The sequence below is a fragment of the Theropithecus gelada genome, chromosome 5 (assembly GCF_003255815.1).
Source record: "Theropithecus gelada isolate Dixy chromosome 5, Tgel_1.0, whole genome shotgun sequence".
Classification (NCBI taxonomy): Eukaryota; Metazoa; Chordata; class Mammalia; order Primates; family Cercopithecidae; genus Theropithecus; species Theropithecus gelada.
Window position 1 is genome coordinate 46,668,536 of NC_037672.1, and position 19,666 is coordinate 46,688,201.

Here is a 19,666-nt window from a genome sequence, read left to right on the forward strand (position 1 = left end):
GTAGCATTCATTTTTTTCCCCATCCACACATCTATTTAGTTTTTCATTTTGCAAATATGCATTAAGCTCCATCCTTGTACCTTGCACTGCAGGCTTGCAAAGAGTGCTAAGAGACATTCTGAGCTTATTTGGCATTGGTAAGTATCAAGTTTCATGATCCACTTTGCAAAGCTGGTGGGCTAAATTCCCCAAATCATACAACCATTCACTACCGTAATTATTGCTCCTCCCCTGCAGTTGAGCGGGACCTAATGTTTGATGAATAATTAGCAAGCTAACACCGCCTCGAGATTAAGTTATCAAGAGACTTCTGGAGCCTCTACTTTGTGGAATGTCACCGTCACTACCAAACAAAACATGTGACATGACCTGTCAAAGAGTATCCAAGCCTGGACTAGAAAGAAAACATAAGTCTCTTGATTTCCTATTTAGAATATGACCCATAGACATCTTGTCTCTTAAATTATCTTACTCAGAGCTGAGGTTCACAAAGTTCAACATCACGTCTCCTGTCTGGGGCTGATCTAATTAAGCATGGGCTAGTTATTTAGGATGGCTCACTGTCAACCACAATGGGACCAGGATACTTAAAGACAAGTAGAGAGACACAAAAGTTTAGCTGAGGAAAAATAGATATGTAAGTCACACCGTTGAGCACATTTTCTCTTTCACAATTACAGGTACTTGAATTACTTTGCCACCAAATCCAGCCCAACTGGCGTAATCCTGGATCTTTGGGAAGCACAGAACTTCCCAGATGGAAACCTGAGCATGCTGGCAGCTGTCTTGGAAGAAATGGGAAGACATGAAACAGTGGTGTCCTTAGCAGCAGAAGGGCAGTATTAACCACCATCCTGGAAGGGGAAATGAAGGACGAAAATGCACAGGGAGTCTGTGGCCGTCCAGGGGAATCACAGCGGAGGAGGAAATCCAGACGAGACCAATGCGCTTCACAGGCAAGACTGCAGCAGGAGCCAGAAGGAAAACAGATACAACTGCCAATGTACATGCCCACTTTACTCGGACATCATCACGGGAGTTAAGAAAAATTGTGTAAATTTGTACCTTGAATTTAGCTATCAACCTAATTTTCCTCTTAGTTGGGCTGTATGCTGTGTGGTACAGGATCTTACAGTTTCCTAGGAAACGCTTTTTATTGCTATCCAGATATATGGATAAACTTTCTTAACAAACCCAATTTCTACAAATGTTGTTTACATCAAATTGGACAGGGATGCAGACACTGTCCATGGCTCGTTCTATTTTTGTTCAAATCATTTGAAGTTGAAGCTGTGGACGGTTTGTTGTGTCTATTTCAGATTAGTAATTTACAGAGAGATCAGACTTTTGCTACAAATCGTGTGCATCAAGTGTCTCAGATAATCCTCCCATCAGTGTTCTGTTTCTAGAACTTGTAGAACCAGTGTTATTGTTTGTATCAGGGAAGTGGAGAATCTAAGTGTAAAAAAGAAATAACTAAGACTCCTATTCCTTGGAGGGACCTTCTGGTGCCCTTTGGGAATAAAACTGTAGCATTGCAGGGAAGACAGTGGTTCATGTTTAACCCCACAAACAAGCAGTTTTTCACAACGTGTGTTTGTAATATGCAATATGAAGTGTTTTTTTTAAAAAAAAGGTATTATTATTATTATTGATGAGTATTTACAGGTATTCTAGTAAAAGGATTTTTTTTTAACTTCTATTTTTGTTAGTGGTACTGTTAGTATTTGGGTATTGACTAGACCTGCCCCACCTTTTCACCTATCAAGGTGGGTGTGGTCATCAGTTTAATTCAACATGCATAGCTTCCTTGACCTTTTACCTTTCTTTCCCTCATTCCGCCCCAGAAAGGTGATAAATGCTCACTGGCTTTGTCAGTCTGTTCCTTCAGCTTGCTCAGGCAGGGTCTTTCTCCTCTGAGTCTTATGATGAGATGTGTTCTCTATGAACTTCTCTTACTATTGCCATTGTGTGGCCCCACGTCGACTCCCTATGGTGCTCTACTTTAGAGGCAGTGTGGTTGGAGGAATGGACTCTGAACTGGAGATCAGGAAACCAGTTCTCATGTGAGTCTGTCACTGTCTCGTTGCGCCACCTTGAAAGTCATTTAACCACACTGGACCTCAGTGTCCTCACTAGAAAGTGAAGGGGTGGGATTAGATCATCTCCACATTCTGAAATGCTCAACTTCCACCATGATGCCTCCAGTCTCACTCATCTGTCTGAAGACCACAATGGACTCTGACCTAGATTATTCAAAATAATCAGCTGGTCTTTTGCCCAGGCTATGTTATGCCTTTCAAATAGTTCTGACATGGAAGATGATTATTCTAACCTGCATTATGTTTGTTTGGCTTGAGTCACTCTGCATCATTGCATTATGCTGTTCACTGAGAGATGACATCCCTTTATTACCATTTTCTTAGCCTCTCCTGGGACCCCCCTGCCCCCAGCCTTCCTGACTGGTTGCAAATTCTGTTTTAGTATTGTCTTGGCATCTTGATATCTAGACCACTCCTACAAGTTTATCTGGCAGTAGGAACTTGGTGCATTTTTTCTACACCCCCAAACCCCACCCAACCCCACCCTGAATCTTTGCTGTCATAATATTCAGTAGCATTTATAAAGGCTGTCTAGTTAGCTCTTTAAAAACTGTTGTCCTGCAAAATGTTAGTCAACACACTACTTTGTGGAAACTAACTATTATGTTTCCTTGGGACCATCACAAGCTCTTTAACACAAGGACTCAATTCATTCAGCAGGTGGGGATTAAAGAATCAAAGCCCAGTAGCAAAACCAAAACTGAACAAGCAGACATGTGTATGAATCAGAACCTTTAGAACATGACTGTGGTTTACTTTTAGGCTGGAGGCACACAAGTTGCTGAACAGATTTGAATGATACATGTTCTTCCATCTTTCCATGTTTCTGCTCCTATTTTGGTAGCATCTTGATATTGATGCCTCTGCCATCCTCATCCCTGAGGAACTGCTGATACCTTGCTATGGAGCCTCTTCTTTCATGCTTTTTATTCCTTATCTTCTGTTTTGGACATATATTCTATAAAACCTCTCTCAGCCCACCCCCGCATTAGGATTTCCATATTTAAAATATTTGTACACTGGGGAAGGGAGAGATTGCACTAGTAAACAAGTTCAGTGGATAATGTTTGTAGCAATGAGTAAAAACTGTATTCTAAATTAAAAATCAAATATATATACCCACAGTTATACACATACATTTTTTAAAAGGAGGAGGAGGAAAGAGAGCTGTTGTCCATTCCTACATTTTGAAATAAACTTCTCAAGATTACTCATCAATACCGGGGTTGTGGAATCATCTAGGGAACTCAAGAACTAGAATTATCTGAACTGAATGCTGAAACTTCTATGCCTAGTGAAAATGAGAGGGGAGCAGCTATGTAGCTATGAAGATGACTCAATTCCATAACTGTTACTAAAATCTTTGACTAAAAAGTCACCAACAACACAGAAATACTGAACACAAACAGGAACTGTTTTACTTAAAGTCATTGAGAACCCTTGGGGTTCACTTCAGATGCCTGTTTTTTGGTTCAACCTCCCACCACCAGACAAAGGAAAAGCGACTGATTTCTTGTGTGTGGTACTTATCTGCCAGTCATAGAATTCTTAATGTTTCCTATCAAGTGAATGACAACTTCCATGCATACACTATTTATACCAAATAATTTTCACTACAAATTCTGATTTCCTTCTCCTTTGGAGTAAAGTAATAGCTGTTAGATTGCTTTCAAACTTAGAAGGTCCAGCTATAACAGTCATTTCATAGGAAGCCACTTCATCAACTATTCTGATAGGTCCTGCTTCTTTCTACACCGCTGGAGAGGCAAGTTTGGCTGGCTTCATTTGGATAGAAAAAACTATCATTTGTGTATGCTGCCATCTAGTGGTGTGCAACACAATCTAACCTGAGTTTAATATTCACTAGAATGTGTTTGACAAAGGGAATGAGAAGCTGTAGAGTTCAAGGACCTTTACGACAAACAGATGTGGGAACATTTTCACTTCAAATTTACAATTTTCTTATTCTCACTTGTTTTTCATTTGCATCACCCATCTCAAAATTAGGTCATTGTGAGCCTAGTACATCAACTCATTCATACACAACACATCTTAAGTTGCTTCTTGTAACAGAACTATGTAAAATCTATATAAAACAGTCTTTGCAGACTGTTTTATATAGATTGTCATTGTTATCATTTATGGTTTTCATTGGGATTTGTATACTTTAAATCTCCTTAATGTTTATCTTTGGAAATGTAAGAAGTATCTGCTTAGAAAGAAATAAGTCTTATATATGCAAATGGAATACTATGTCTGGGGAAGAGAAAATTGGGGTTGTTAATCAAAGGGAAGAAAGCAGTTTCTTTTCTCCTGAATTTGAGAATCCAAAGGCAGAGGTTCCATCCTGTTTTTATTTTCTTCTTATCACACTCATTCAAGTTTCCTTAATGTATCTGGAAGGAATAGAAAAGTTGGATTCAGAATTGACAGCTGGCATGCTGATGACATACCTGTGTAACACCCAGGTACTCACAGCTAACAGCTGTTTCACAAACGGCATCTTCCAAATGAACAGTCGTCAGCTGTGCTGTGCAGAAAACCCCCATCCTGCTGTGAGCAAGTTAGGCTCTTCAAAAACTGGACAACTTTTTTGGGTGAGGTGTTCAATATCAAACTGCATCATCAGCCATTTTCATATATACTATTTGAGAGATTTAAATCTCTCAACTATCAAAAAGTAGGGCAATTTTTAGGAGAAAAAAATCATGGGGACTGAGTTCAGGACACTCTGAAATTGTGCGACCAGTGATTTTTTTTTAAGGTATTTTTTCCTACAAGTAAGATATCCTAAAAGTCAATGTTTTGAGGGTGGAATCAAGACTTTTCACTTCTCCTGGAGAAGAGCAACAAGGCTCTTGTCTCATGTGTCCTTCTGTGTGTCTCTGTCAGCATCACAGCAGCTGTGCTCTTGGTCTGCTTACTCCTCTGTAATCCACGGATGCAGAATGGAGTTAATAAGGTGATCACCATCTCCCCAGAATTCACAGGTCTCTGCCTCTATAAGGTCTGCCCCTATGGGGCCAGGAAAATATAAACCTATATAAGGACCTGCAAGAGAGCGTAAAGAAGGTAGAAAAGGTTTACTTGTTGGGTTTTCAAGCCTTCAAGTTGAATGAGTCTTAGCTTTTGCTTGGCAGTTGTTCTGGACAAGTCATCAGTTTCATGTGGAGAACTCAGTGCAAGCCCAAGGCTAACAAACGGGAGGGGGCCCATGGAAACACAGCTGAAATGAAATGGGGCTTCATCCATCTTCTTTGAGAATGGAGGAGCTTTTGTGAAGCAGAACATCATTGCTCAAGATAATGGTTGATGAGCATTAGATTTTATAGATCTAATAAGGAAAATATTTTATTATCTCAAGTTAGCAAAACTTTTTTTATCTTTCGAGTGCCTCATAGGAGCAACTATTACTCTTTGGTTTTTATTTTTCTTTTTGTATTATTTTTATATATTCTTTAATCTTGCTGAGCTAATGTTGACTGAAATCTTTAGAACTTTGCCTCTGTGCAATGAAGTAATGTTTCTCTACCCTAAGAGATCTATTTGTATAATCTCTGGCAGTAATGATCACTTTGGAAGATTTCCTTTGCATCTCTAATTATTTCTTTTTAATGGAATAAGGCATAAGGGGGAATAAATATATTGTAACCAATGCTATGTAAACCCATATCCATACAGGCCAAGGAAGCCAAATGAAGTCATTAATATTTCCAGAATTCTAGTGTGAAAAACCTATTATTTTCAAAAGGTGGGGAGATGACTTTGTGTAGCACTGGGTGGGTTTTCTCGGAAGACTAAGTCTAGCAATGAGCTCCCAGATCCTTTAGTTTTATCAGCCTTGTGCTTACACCATTTTCATAAATGCTACTTTAACAGCCTGTCTTCATAAGAGTTCATGGTTCCTAGGTTTTCCTGTCACCTCATTGTATTGATCTGTGGTAGGATATTAACGGGCTCATTCAACAAATGTAATGTGTGCCTCAGACCTATTTAGCATGGTTAGGGGGCATCAGCAGCACAAACCAACTGGTACTCTGCAAGTGTACTGGCACACCAAGCCCAGCAATTATTAGCAGCTTTTCATGAGCCTGCTGTCTACTCAGACACTTGCCTACTGAAGGGACCTGTCCAGTGATCTTCTGGAATCACAGGTTTGGAATCTCTGCAGAATATCGTGAGAGTTGTGGCCCAACTAGCTTCTAAGTAGAAACAAGGAAGCTGCCCTGAAATATCGTCAGCTGCCCACCTACCATAGTGTTTGCTACTGAATACCAGCCTTTTAACATACCATTTCAGATCTGTCCTTCAACAAAAATATAAATTGCAAATCATATAATTTAAGGGTCTCCTACAAATATGCCTAAGTCGTGTGTCATTTTTAAGTTCCAAAGGCCTACTGGACTAAGTACTATGAGACCAGCTGTAGAAGCTGATGGCACTGACCCGGGGTGGAATAACCCTCAGTACTGGTGTTTAGAAGATGAACTGTAGGCAGGTTTTGCTGATCAACAGCCTAAGGATGGATGGGCTCTCTTTTGGCCTCTGATCCTGAGCACATGGAGACAGCATCAGAGAATCGGGACCTGAGCTATATAGGTTCTCAGTGTGAAACCTGTTTAGAGTGACATATAAGAGCAAGAAATCTATAGCTGGTGTAAAATACCTTTGCCTTCTTTTCTATTCTGAAAGTAATGAATGGCATCTGTACATGTAGGGGTAAAAACTCAAGGTGTCTACTCCTCTGGGCCATGGACAAAAAAAAGTACAGCAGTCAGAACACGTGGGAACAAGTGATTTGCATTCTCTTCTTCATGCTTTCCTAGACCTGCTACTGGTAGTGCAGCCCTCACCCTCCAGACATAATGCATTGAGCCCAGTTTCAGGGAACATCACTGTGTGCGTGTGATGTCACGGTGTTATATGTGTTGAGTTTAATGTTGAGCTGAAGCAAGTTGGTGACCTTCCTCTTTGCGCTTTGTAAAGAAGACACCAATGTTTGTCAGAGAAAATTCCCCAGCAGTCATCTTGAAGAGGCAGTGTCATCCACCTGCTGTCCCCTTTGGAACAGTTCAACTGCAGAAAGGTCGGATTGAGGTTTTGTGCTTTGTCGTTTTTCTTTTTTAAACAAAACATGACAACCTTGGCTTTTCTGATATGGAACACTTTTGTTGTTGTGGAGTTCCCTCTTGCTGTATCTTCTATGCAATTCCTTTTCTAAAAAATCCCCGGCGGAGGCAGAGTGCCCTCCGGACATCTGTCCGGCGCCTTGCTGAGTGGTGGAGGTGAGGGATACCAGCTCCGGGTGTGCCTCTTTTCTCTCCCTGGCTGCCAATCCCGATTTCTCCTGCAGTCCCCTTCGTTTGTAAATTGCCTGCATTTATTCTGTCAGCCAACCTGTACAAAATGTAAGAAAGAATTTTTAAACAGGTAATAAATTATATTTATAAGCAACAAAGTGCTGCCTCCTTCACTTCATAAGAAGGTTCTCCTGCGTGTTCAGAGTCGCCATGTGTTTCTTCAGTGGGACAGAAAGGCTTTGGGTCCTGCGTGGATGGTGATCACCACCTCCTGCAGGCACAGGATGAGGTTCTAGAATGTTGCTACTAAAAAATCAGCTCCACACTGGAATCACCCGAGGGGCCTTAAGAACTAATGCCAGGGTCACACCTCCAGAGATTCTGATGGAAGTGGTCTAGGGGTCCTGGCGTTAAAAACTCCTGGGTGGTACTAATGAGCAGTTAAGGGTGAGAACCAATGTCTAGAACTTCTGCAGAATTCCCTGGGGCTGGAGCTTCTAAATAGAGTGTCAAGCCCTGCCCCCAGAGATCCGATTTTAAATGAAGTTTGCAAACAACTATACTAATAGGTAGGAAATGAAAGGTGAGCAACTACCAGCAGAGGAGCTCAGCTTGGTACAGGACTGCTGGCCACTGCCTTAGGGCGAGCAAGCTAAGGGCTCCAGCTGTGAGGTGGGAAGCAGCTGTGAGGTTGAGGACTAGAAGCAAAGGCAGCCCTGTCCTCTATGAGAGAATGACCTGGAAACGCTTCCTTAGATGGACTGCCACCTGCCCCCACCCCTCTCCTCAGCCTCGGTGGCAGAAGGGTGTAAGCCATTGCCCAGCACTGAGAAACTGGTCCATGCCATGGACTAGAAGAAAATGACATAAAACAATCGATGCTGGGATCACGAATTCAAATGTTTCTTCAAGGCTAAGGAAGTAATGGAAATACATAAACTGGAACCTGGGTAAAAATCAAAGGGAGAAATAAGGGCTGCAGCTGAGCTAGAGAATTCAAATTCCATATAAAAGAATGAAAATACAATGAAAACAATAAAACACTAACAAAAACTGTCCTTTACATAGAAAACCCATGGTGGCAAAGGCTCAGCCCTGTTACCAGACCGCTAATCCCTGATTAGAAACTGGTAGCTGAGATTCCTGCTGAGAAGGCCTTACCTAGGATGGCATGCATGCATTTTCAAAGACTATTCACTGAGGGCCCAACCTAAGCCCCTGTCTTTGAGTGGAGGTCCCTGGAGAGTTCTGAAGTTTGGCCTCCCTCTGTTCCCGTCTCTCAGTACCAGCATACGGATGCCAAGCAAAGAACCTTCAGCAGTCCCAGAGATTCCCACAGCTAAGCTCAGATCAGAACCTAAGGTAGAAATTAGGAATCACTTTGCAGAGACAAAACTTCTGAGAGCGTGGTCATCTGTACCTTGCTGCTGTGACCAGATAGAGACAACAAGCTTGCAACTTACAAAATGACCAATGCCAAGAAAATAACCTTTTTTCCTCAGCTGAGATTTACTGTCAGTATGCCTGTGAGTTCTGTGAAAAATTTAACTTAAGCCCATGACACACAGAAGTGGGGTGCACAGAAGGTGGGAAAGATGTACCAATAGCAAATCTCAGCTGGTTTTAATCGTTGCTAATTGTAGATCCTGCTAAACTAATGGCAGGAAGAAAAAGCAGCACTGGTTGGGCACAGTGGCTCACGCCTGTAATCCCAGGACTTTGGAAGGCTAAGATGGGGAGATCACTTGAGTCCTGGAGTTTGGGACCAGCCTAGGAAACAGAGCGAGGCCTCGTCTCTACTAAACATAAAATTAGTCAGCCATGGTGGTGCATGACTGTAGTCCCAGCTACTTGGGAGGCTGAGATGGGAAAGTCACTTGAGCTCAGGAGATTGAGACTGCAGTGAGCTATGATCATGCCACTGCACTCCAGCCTGGGCAAGACAGAGTGAGGCTTTGTCAAAAAAAAAAAAAAAAGAAGGAAAGAAAGAAAAAGAATGAATGAAAAAGAAAGAATGAGAGAAGGGGAGAGAGGGTAGGGAGGGGAAGGGAGAGGAGCTGAGGGAGGGGAAACGAAGGGGAAGGGGAAGGGAAAAAAGAGAGAAAGAAAAGAGAGGGAAGGGAGGGGAGGGGAGGGGAGGAAAAAGGGAGAAAGGTAGGAAAGAAAAGAAGAAGGAAAGGAGAAAGAGCAGTATTTGTGAGCACCTAAACTGTACCTGGCATGGACCTTCACATACTTCAGATACTCATCTTATTGACTCCTCACAAGAGCCTGAAGAGGTGGGAATTTATAGGTGGGAAGATTGGGCTCAGATTATGTGCTTCCAAAGAATGAAAAAGTGGAAAATGGTGGAATTTAAGCAGATCAGTCTGAATCCCAGTGCCAGGATGCACTCTTTAGACATAAGTGCAGCTGGCTAACCACTGCCAATCTCACCCAAACTCTTCATTCTCTCTGTGTCAGATGCAAACCTTCCTGCACTCTCCACTCCCCGGATGATTTTGGGCTTCCCTGGTCCTGATCCAATCTCCAGTGGATCCCCTCAAAACCAAACTTCTCACTCTGCCCTCCAGGGTCCACAATGCTTGTAACAACAGCCCTAACATGTTCCCTCCCCTTTTGCAGAGGTGACAATTCAGGGGCAGCAGCAATAGCCTCATCCTTCCACACTTCAAACACTCCACAGCTGGGAGGGGGTGAGGTCTTTCTCATACAGCGCTGATTCCAGATCACTGCATTAAAACCCAACGCTTGAGGTCCACTCCAGACCGTTTGCCTGGGTATCAGCAGCAGAGGCTGCAGAAGATAGAATATTTCTGAACAGCGAGTGTACCTGTCTGATTCTTGCTTTGGAAGCTTCCTCTCAGGGGTGTACTCCACCCTGTGAGGTGTGGGGTGTCAGACTGCCCCTAGTGGGGGATGTCTCCCAGTTAGGCTACTCAGGGGTCAGGGACCCACTTGAGCAGGGAGTCTGTCCCTTCTCAGATCTCAACCTCCGTGTTGGGAGATCCACTGCTCTCTTCAAAGCTGTCAGACAGAGTCGTTTGCGTCTGCAGAGGTTTCTGTTGCGTTTGTTATTGTTTACTGTGCCCTGTCCCCAGAGGTGGAGTCTACAGAGACAGGCAGGTTTCCTTGAGCTGCTGTGAGCTCCACCCAGTTCGAGCTTCCCAGCAGCTTTGTTTACCTACTTAAGCCTCAGCAATGGCAGGCGCCCCTCCCCCAGCCTCGCTGCTGCCTTGCTGGTAGATCACAGACTGCTGTGCTAGCAATGAGGGAGGCTCCGTGGGTGTGGGACCCTCCCGGCCAGGTGTGGGATACGATCTCCTGGTGTGCCTGTTCGCTTAAAGCGCAGTATTGGGGTGGGAGTTACCCGATTTTCCAGGTGTTGTGTGTCTCAGTTCCCCTGGCTAGGAAAAGGGATTCCCTTCCCCCTTGCGCTTCCCAGGTGAGGCAATGCCTTGCCCTGCTTCAGCTCTCGCTGGTCGGGCTGCAGCAGCTGACCAGCACCGATTGTCCGGCACTCCCCAGTGAGATGAACCCAGTACCTCAGTTGAAAATGCAGAAATCACCGGTCTTCTGTGTCGCTCGCGCTGGGAGCTGGAGACTGGAGCTGTTCCTATGGAATCAACCCAAATGTCCATCAGTGACAGACTGGATTAAGAAAATGTGGCACATATACACCATGGAATACTATGCAGCCATAAAAAAGGATGAGTTTGTGTCCTTTGTAGGGACATGAATGCAGCTGGAAACCATCATTCTTAGCAAACTATCACAAGAACAGAAAACCAAACACCGCATGTTCTCACTCATAGGTGGGAACTGAACAATGAGATCACTTGGACTCAGGAAGGGGAACATCACACACCGGGGCCTATCATGGGGAGGGGGTAGGGGGGAGGGATTGCATTGGAAGTTATACCTGATGTAAATGACGAGTTGATGGGTGCAGCACACCAACATGGCACAAGTATACATATGTAACAAACCTGCACGTTATGCACATGTACCCTACAACTTAAAGTATAATAATAATAAATAAATTATTAAAAAAAAAACAAACCAATGCAAGTCAGGCCTCCTGGCTCAGCTGGCCAGCCCCTCTCTCTGCCTCTCACTGACTACGCCCCTCCCCATTCTGTAGCACTGGAGAATTTTGCCTCACAACCTTCCTCTCCCAAGACTGCCACCTTCAAAATCCACGAAGACAACAAATCTAAAGGCCAGGTTTTGGGTTCCTCTTTCATCACCAACGTTGCCCACGAACTGGATTCACCCACTCCTGCGATCACACCCTCAGCTGTTCTCCCTTCAAAATCTGACCACAGCCCCTCCCTCAGTTCAGTAACTGTGGAGATACCACCTCCACCCCATCAGGACTCCCTGTCCTGGGACCTGGGTTTTTTTGTTTTGTTTTGTTTTGTTTTTCTGCGGTGGCGGGGGTGGGGGTCTGTTAGCTCCTCTAATTAATTCCTTACCCCCTCTGGCCCACCAGCTCCTTGATAGTAATAATTCTTACTTTCCATGACCTGTTGCTGCATTTGCATGATAAACCAGTACCCTGAATGAATCCTACCACTGCTGTCTCTATACCTGTATCTGGGTTGCTGACAGATAAAATCATAAATCACAAGAAAAGTGGCACTATGAATTTCTGTGAATACTATAGCTGAGCACTCAGCACATGCTTGGTGCATGGATTATGTCATTTCATCTTCAGAACAACTCCAGATAGTGGATATTAACATCATTCTCATCTTCAAGGGGAAGAAACTGAGTCTTTGAGAGGTCAAAACGTGCCCAGTCACACAACTGAGGGAGTGAGGGAAGCTGGATTCACACCAATAGGCTGCCTGGCAGTCCCGAGTCTACGCTTGGCTGCTGTGCCACAGTCAGCTTCATGAAGCCTAACCTGGCCCTCAGAGTTGCCCATAACCATCTGTCTCTTTCCCCAGCAAGCTGTAATTTTCCAGTGCAATTTTAAACCTTCTTCCCTTCTCTCAAACCACTGACTTCCCTGCCTTTCCCCTCACCCTCAGCAGATGACTGTTTCCTTCACAAAGAAAGTAGAAGCCATCAGACCGTTTCTCTTGTCCTCCTGTAGTGAAATGTGAAAAACTTACCTGCATCTGCCTCCTTCATTGTGCCTTCCCACCTGTTACAATGTGATATTTTCAAAGACAATAAATAAATAAATAAATAAATAAGCAAGCAAGCACGACTATAACATAACAGTCATGTTTTTTTTTTCCAACGGGAGAATGAAGCCATTTTATTTAGGGGAATGTTAAAACAAAGCCATATACAATCTGTAACAAATACAATACAATTGTTTGTTCCCTAGTCCTGAATAATTACAGTATATACAAAATCTGTAAGGCACTGGTTCCCCCAAAAGAACAAATGAGTCTTCTTGTGAAACGGACAACGAAACCCCTATATTGCCAACTTTTCTCTAAAAATATGGCATTTTTTCTGTTTTGTTTTACAAGAGGAATCATAATTGCTGAATTAAGTCACTTCTGATGTCATTTCTTTCATTTCCACTGCTATGTGTCTGGGTTTTCTAAGGCAATATAACTACTAAACATGTTCAAGTTTAAAAAACTATATTTCTCTCAGTGCCGTTCCACCCACAAACAAAGAAGAATCAGATCAGACCAACAACATAACACTTCTAATGAATATGCATGACTCTAGGAACATGAAATTCAGTCATTATTAGGTACTTGCTATACTTGACTACACACCAATTGAAATGTGTCAAAGAATTCCCTGTAAATAAAATCTCAGCATGTTTTCTAAGAAGCTTTCTGTTTGGGGAATTCAAAAATGGTCACTAATGACTTTTGAGCAGTGCTTTCCAGGAGGTCAAAGGCCTGTTTCCTCATACATAATGTTCATAGCACTCTTTTTGTGATTTAACAATCTACATACTTTTATAAATAAATATTATGTTTCATTTAGTACTTTATCATCCATAATATCTTACTCTCTAATCCACATAATGGAGTTGTGCCAGACTCCAAACTGAACATAATATTTATATATACATATATATTTATATATATATACACATACATAAACTATAAACCTGAATATCTTAGCATACAAAACTTATCTAACAACTAATAATTTAGGATTCCTTTGAGAGGGAGGGGTTAGAAGAAACTCTTAGTCTTTGAAATATCCTGACAGTAAGCAACAAATGACATTATTAATTTCTGGGTTCTCATTTATTCAAGTGAAAAATAAAATAAAATTCACTTCTGAGCTGCTAGAAATTTTGAAATCATAAAGGATTATTGGGAAATGAGTAGATAGTCTTTAAGAACAATTTAGTGTTATCTAAGTAAGGTGGATTTTGGTAAGACACAGAGAAAAATCTATGCATAAATAAATTCTTGTTTCATTGAGCGACCATAATTGCTAAGTGGGTCTTTTTCAGTATCTCAGGAATGTTTTTAAAATATTAATAGTGAATAAATGAGATTGAAGATTAGAAAATAAGCTACCAATCTTTTCCAAAGCAACCAAATATAGTAAGGAAGAAGTTTGAAGACTATTTTAATTTCCTCCCATCCTTCATTGGCACCAACACCTCCCTAGAAATCTAGCTTAATTTCAAATCATCACCTCCTCACAAAATATTCTGATTTGAAGTTATCCACGTTCAAGTATCCACCAAAAAGAAAACACAATTTTATCTACAAGGTAAGCCCAACCTCACTTAAATTTAGGAAAAATCCAAGAAACAAAAACATGTCCCACTTAACTGGCGTAAATGTTTACCTGTTGTTTTGTAGATGATCTGTTTAGAGGCACTGAAGTTTCTCTCCAAGGCTCAGATTATTAGTCACACTTAGTTCTAACCATATATTCCTTCTAGGCTATCCCTAAGAATATAACTGACACAAGAGAAAGGAACCTTTACATTATTATTGAGGTTATTTTTAATATCAATAAAAGCAGCATTCTGATTACAGTTCTACTTGGAACCAACTGTTTTCACTCTGTGAAAACGCAATTTTTTTTTTTTTTTTTCAAATTCAAGGATTATGAAATTCTTCTGTCTTAGTTACAAACAAAATGCAGCTATGAAGCACTGGGAAGTAAGTGCAAAATACAGAAAGAATCCTCATGATTCTCCCAAACTGTAAGCACAGCTCACAAACTATCATTGCTTTAGAATGTTTTCTGGATGAACAAGTTACCAGCTGCAAACCGACTTCAGAAGTGAGGAAAATGTTTTCTCATGTTTCACTTAGCTGTCAAATTTTCAAAAATCCTCCATCCTTCAATCACCCAGTGGGGAAAATGTGTTATAAAACACTGCCCCCTGGAGTATTCTGGGAGGAATGTCTTTAAAAAAAAAAAAAAAAAGGACAAGGAGAAAGTACTTTCAAATTCTTTACTACCACTAACCACTACAGAATTTCAGAGAAGCAAAAGAAAACCACAGAAAGGAAATGTATGTGATTAAAGTGTACAACTTTAAACTTTATTATATTCATGTTGCTAAAGAATATTTGCCTTCTCGATGATTTTATTCATGTTGTTCCAAAGTTAAAACCCTGTAGAACTAAGTAGGTGAAGAGATATTTTGTATAAGTGCCACAGAAGAGAAAATATAATAAATTAAATAGTGAATTGAACATCACTAGAATAAAATAAAATGAGTAGGCATTCCTAAGACGTGAAATGATCACTTAAGATATACATGTTCCATCCATATTGATTTTAGAACAATAAAACACAGCAGCCCATAATATTGTGTGGCCTCCACTAACTCTCCTCTGCTGTCCCATCTAGAAGTTATGTTTCCCTATTTTTAAAATAAAATGTAGTTAAATTAGCCTGATGGATGTTTCCTCTCTATTCCTTATCTCAGATGCATACAAAATTGACAGACAACAAAAAGACATCATCTTTATCTCTACAAAATAAGGTATGCACACTTTTTTCTTTGTGCTTCTGAGATTGGCTCTCTTGCACATATAAGATACAAGCCATCTGCACCATCACTCTCCCTCGCTCCCTATCTTTGTTGACATATTCCTCTTACAACACAAGAGCAAATTACCTCAATTTTAAAGCACCCCGTCTTCAACACAGCTCATGACAATTTTATTTAATATTGATCCTTTGATTGAGAGATCAAAAGCACGTACAGGTCAATCCTCTGCACATTAAAAAACAAAACAAAACAAAAGCTTTCTTTGTGTTTAACGAGAAGGACTTTACCATGACAGAGACTTAACACAATCAGAAACAGAAGTGGTTCTGAAGAACACCTATCAACAATTACTTCTATTAGAGTCACATAAACCTTCATTTGTTCCATATTGCCTGAAGCTGCAAAAGGCCACCTGCAGGAATTCCAAATGTGGTCCTAGACAGGTGGTGTCTGTACCCAGTGCATTCACATTACCGTAGCGGCCCCAAATGCAGGGATGGCCAAAGTGGTCTGAGGAGGCTAAGGTGGGGTGGGGAGTATGTTTAAGATGAATTCTGTTCTATGTCCTCCAACTTAGACTGTCTTTTGGTTCACAGAGTGCAACAATATTTTACCAATGGAAAGATATGTATTTTAATTTACCTTCCAGCAGAGCTCCTGGGAAGAACTTTTGTTGTTATTATTTAAACTATAATTCTATAACCCTTAAACCATCCACATTATCTGTTTTATTTTGGCAAAATGAAAGCATCTTAAAAAAAAAAAAAAAAGGCAATCCCAAAATACAGGGCTTTCTCAGAAAGCAACATGCATCATATCTTGAACAAGTTACCCAAGCGGTTTCTCCCTCCTACAAACAGACACAGATCAATCTCTGCTTCTGGGAGCTTCTCTGTCTTTGTCCAGGTCGCTCCCTGCGAGGTAAGGTCTGAACCCACTGGGAAGCAGGACGATGTTCAAGGCTTGTACTGTGGATGCTTATATGACGTCTTTTGCTCTGCCCACAAACAGAAGAGTACCTGTTGGCTTTCTGCAGAGATGCTTACTTTTCCTGTCGTATCAGAGTTTAATGTCCTGGGACTCTGACATTTTGGCAAGTGTTTTCTTAACACGCAGGGCTGTCAGCCTTGATGCAGGATTGTGAGCCCAGCATTCTGTCATGAGTTTCCCCATCTGCCTTAGACACTGAGGAAGGGAAATGTTAGAAAAATGTATCATCTGCAATGCTGGCACCTGATACAATGTAGCTTTTTAGCTTTAGGTTCATTAAGTTTGAATATATTTTTTAAAGGTACCCTTAAAACCATGTAGGAATAAAATTCTGTAGGCTTTTTTCATGCAAAATTATATATGACTAAAACAGATGTTCATGTCTTCTTTGTGACAGAAGCAAGCAGGTGGTTCTGCTGACTGTAGAAGGGTGTCTTTGAAGTTAGTGTTAAGCAAACATAAACATACCCAGGGAGTTTGTATTCCACTCAGTACTCCCAGATTGTTTACAACACTTGATAAGTTTAAATCTTTTATCTAATTCCATACTATGCAAACACAGTTATTCCTAAATCATAGCTGTCTGCTGCAGTAATAGCATCACACTGCACCATTTAACAAGATTAATGACCTGTGCACAGTATCACTAACACTTTCTCCTGTGGTACATCAATTATTGGTCTTCCTATTGAAAAGTACAATTTCAGTTCATAAGAAATCCTCAGTGAAGAGATTTCAAGTAACACCAAAAGCCGACAATAACAGAGCTCCAGCATCTCATAAAGCTTTCTGCACAGCTTGCTGGAAAACATATATTATTATATAGCATTTTAGTAACCAGACACAAAACCAATGAGCCAAAGGTGTTTTTGTTGTTGTTGTTGTTGTTGTTATGTTTGTTTGTTTTGAGACAGGGTCTTGGTCTGTCAAGTGCAGTGGCATGATTCTGGCTCACTGCAACCTCCGCCTTCTGGGTTCAAGCAATTCTTGTGCATCAATCTCCCGAGTAGGTGGGAATACAGGCGTGAACCACAACACTAGGCTATTGTTTGCATTTTTTAATAGAGATGGGTTTTCGCTATATTGGCCAGGCTGGTCTTGAACTTCTGGACTCAAGTGATCCACCCGCCTCGGCCTGCCAAAGTGCTAGGATTACAGATGTGAGCCACCGTGCCCGGCCCAGAGATTACTTTTAAATGGCTTTTACACTTAAGAAATAGTGCTCTGTCCCTCCTTTGCAGTGCTTTGGTAGATGTTTGATAAAAACCTGGTTTTTTTGTTTTTGTTTTTGTTTTTCCAGCGGTGCTTCAAACTCATCTTGAATATTCCAGTCTGCCAGAGAACTCTAGAACACAGTGAGTTTGAAGGCTGGGAGGGTGGAAGGAGAGGAATGTGGAACAGGAGGAGGAGTCAGGAAAGGCAAGACTCATTTCCTCCTTCCTAGCAGCTCCTTTCCAGACCTATGTAGGTTTCACCACTACATCCTTAGAGCCAAGCTGAAGGTGGATTTGTTCAAATCACATCTCATCATCCTTATTAACAAAGACACCCAGTACAGTCAGGCATCTTAACTAGGTCAACTTGTATCACTTTAACATGCTTACTTTTTTCTCTAATCAAAATGGGAGAACGCTGTACATGGGTTTGTTACAGAGAAAAATCATGATGCTTTAAAAACACACACAGAGAAATAATAGGTTTTATGCAAATGTCAAGACATTATAAATAAGGAAAATAGTGTTGTTATGCAGGCTAAACACTGACCAGCCCACTCAATATATTCTGGAACTGGCAAAATAAAATTGGAAAAGTAGAACAAGTAATTTAATAAACTACACTTATCTTCATATAAATCACTGCAAAAAGGTGCCATCACCATCACCATTAAAACAAAGAAGAATTTCTACAATGAATACATGGAATTTTGGCTAAAACAGAAGTCTATTTAGAAGTCAGTCGCAGCCACATGGTTACCTCAATTGAGCCTTACCTCATCACTGCTCCATCGGTTTGGGAATGAGGGGCGTAACTTCTTGATGCACACAATCTCTCTCATGTCCTCGTAGGAGGGGTCACTGGGCACTAGGTCATGATAAGGAAGCTGGTATTCTTCCACTATACCTAAAATGTGTTGTTATTATTATTATTTTCTGTGAAGTAGAAATAAAAGTCTAACACAGCTCTCAAAGGAAAAGTGCTATCAGTGTTACAGACAAGTTCAGGCAGAAAAATAGCAAAATAAACCTTGAAAAATAAATGGTGCTTAATCTAATTTAGAAAAAATGAATACAAAGCCCAATGAAAAATATTATCATAGGTCTTCAAGACTTTCTTTCCTAATTTCCAAAAGCTAAGTAAAACAAGCATCTTAAATTTATTTCCAATTTTATAAAGAACAAATTAAAAGACAAATCTACATTAAATCTCAATGCAAATTTGCAAGACATATCCTGAACTCATATTATATAATATGTGGCTATTTCTATTACTATAGTATGAAACTATGAACATAATTTGGAAGTGTATCCTACTTGAACGAAGTGTCAGATTTACATTTTCTTCTGCTTAATTGGAGGAATGTGGCTTTGCCCATTAAAATTTAGAAAATTATAGACACCCAAAAATATTAATTATGAATTTTTTAGGTCCAAGGATTATCTGATTTTTTTTCTATATTTATCCAAATTTTCAATAAGGAATATATTACTATTAGAAAAAGTATGTATTGTTAAGAGTTAAGAAATACAAATCTATAGCATCTTCATAAAAATGTATACTAAACTCTTTCATTTTATCATTCCTAGTATTTCATTTCTACCTTTTTCCTCTTCTCCTTTAAAAATGCAGGCTTCTAGTGTCTTCTTTTTCACCTTCTCAGATTAACTCCTCATAATAATTACATTAGAGGCTGCTGCTCTGAACAGTCTGTTTATATAAAGCTATCTTGTTTTTAAGCTGAGAATAGTTTATCCTGTATTTGGCCCACAGGCTTTCAAATATAGGCTTCTTGTAGCCCTGTTTGTTTTAGATGTTCAAGAAAACATAATTAGAAAAATAATTTTGTTCTCTACACCTTGAACTTCCACAAAGCTATCTTAATTAAGTATAAGCATGTTATTTTATAAAAGGCTTGTCTACTTGATTTTTTTTTCTTTTTTAATACAGATTGGGTCCCAACCTATTGCCCAGGCTAGTCCTTAACTCCTGGCTTCCAGTGATCCTCCCCACTCGGCCTCCCAAAATGCTGGGATTGCAAACGTGAGGTTTATCTACTCAAGGCATAGACAATCTGTTAATTTCTTCGTTACTTCTTCTTT

At 40.6% G+C, this 19,666-nt stretch overlaps 2 protein-coding genes across 6 annotated transcripts in view; one reads left to right on the forward strand and one right to left on the reverse strand.

Annotated features, from left to right (window-relative positions):
• The window catches only part of UNC5C (unc-5 netrin receptor C), a 382,002-nt gene extending 374,442 nt beyond the window's left edge, over positions 1–7,560 (forward strand). For both annotated transcript variants that reach the window (XM_025385362.1, XM_025385361.1), the window contains one exon: positions 681–7,560. In XM_025385362.1, the coding sequence (XP_025241147.1) occupies positions 681–846 (166 nt within the window). In that variant the 3' untranslated portion in view covers positions 847–7,560. The remainder of the gene's footprint in view (positions 1–680) is intronic.
• A 5,082-nt stretch (positions 7,561–12,642) lies between these two features.
• The window catches only part of BMPR1B (bone morphogenetic protein receptor type 1B), a 400,498-nt gene continuing 393,474 nt past the window's right edge, over positions 12,643–19,666 (reverse strand). For all 4 annotated transcript variants that reach the window (XM_025384633.1, XM_025384635.1, XM_025384632.1 and 1 more), the window contains 2 exons: positions 18,340–18,470; positions 12,643–16,544 (listed from right to left, as the gene is read on the reverse strand). In XM_025384633.1, coding sequence (XP_025240418.1) covers positions 16,419–16,544; positions 18,340–18,470 — 257 coding nt within the window. In that variant the 3' untranslated portion in view covers positions 12,643–16,418. The remainder of the gene's footprint in view (positions 16,545–18,339; positions 18,471–19,666) is intronic.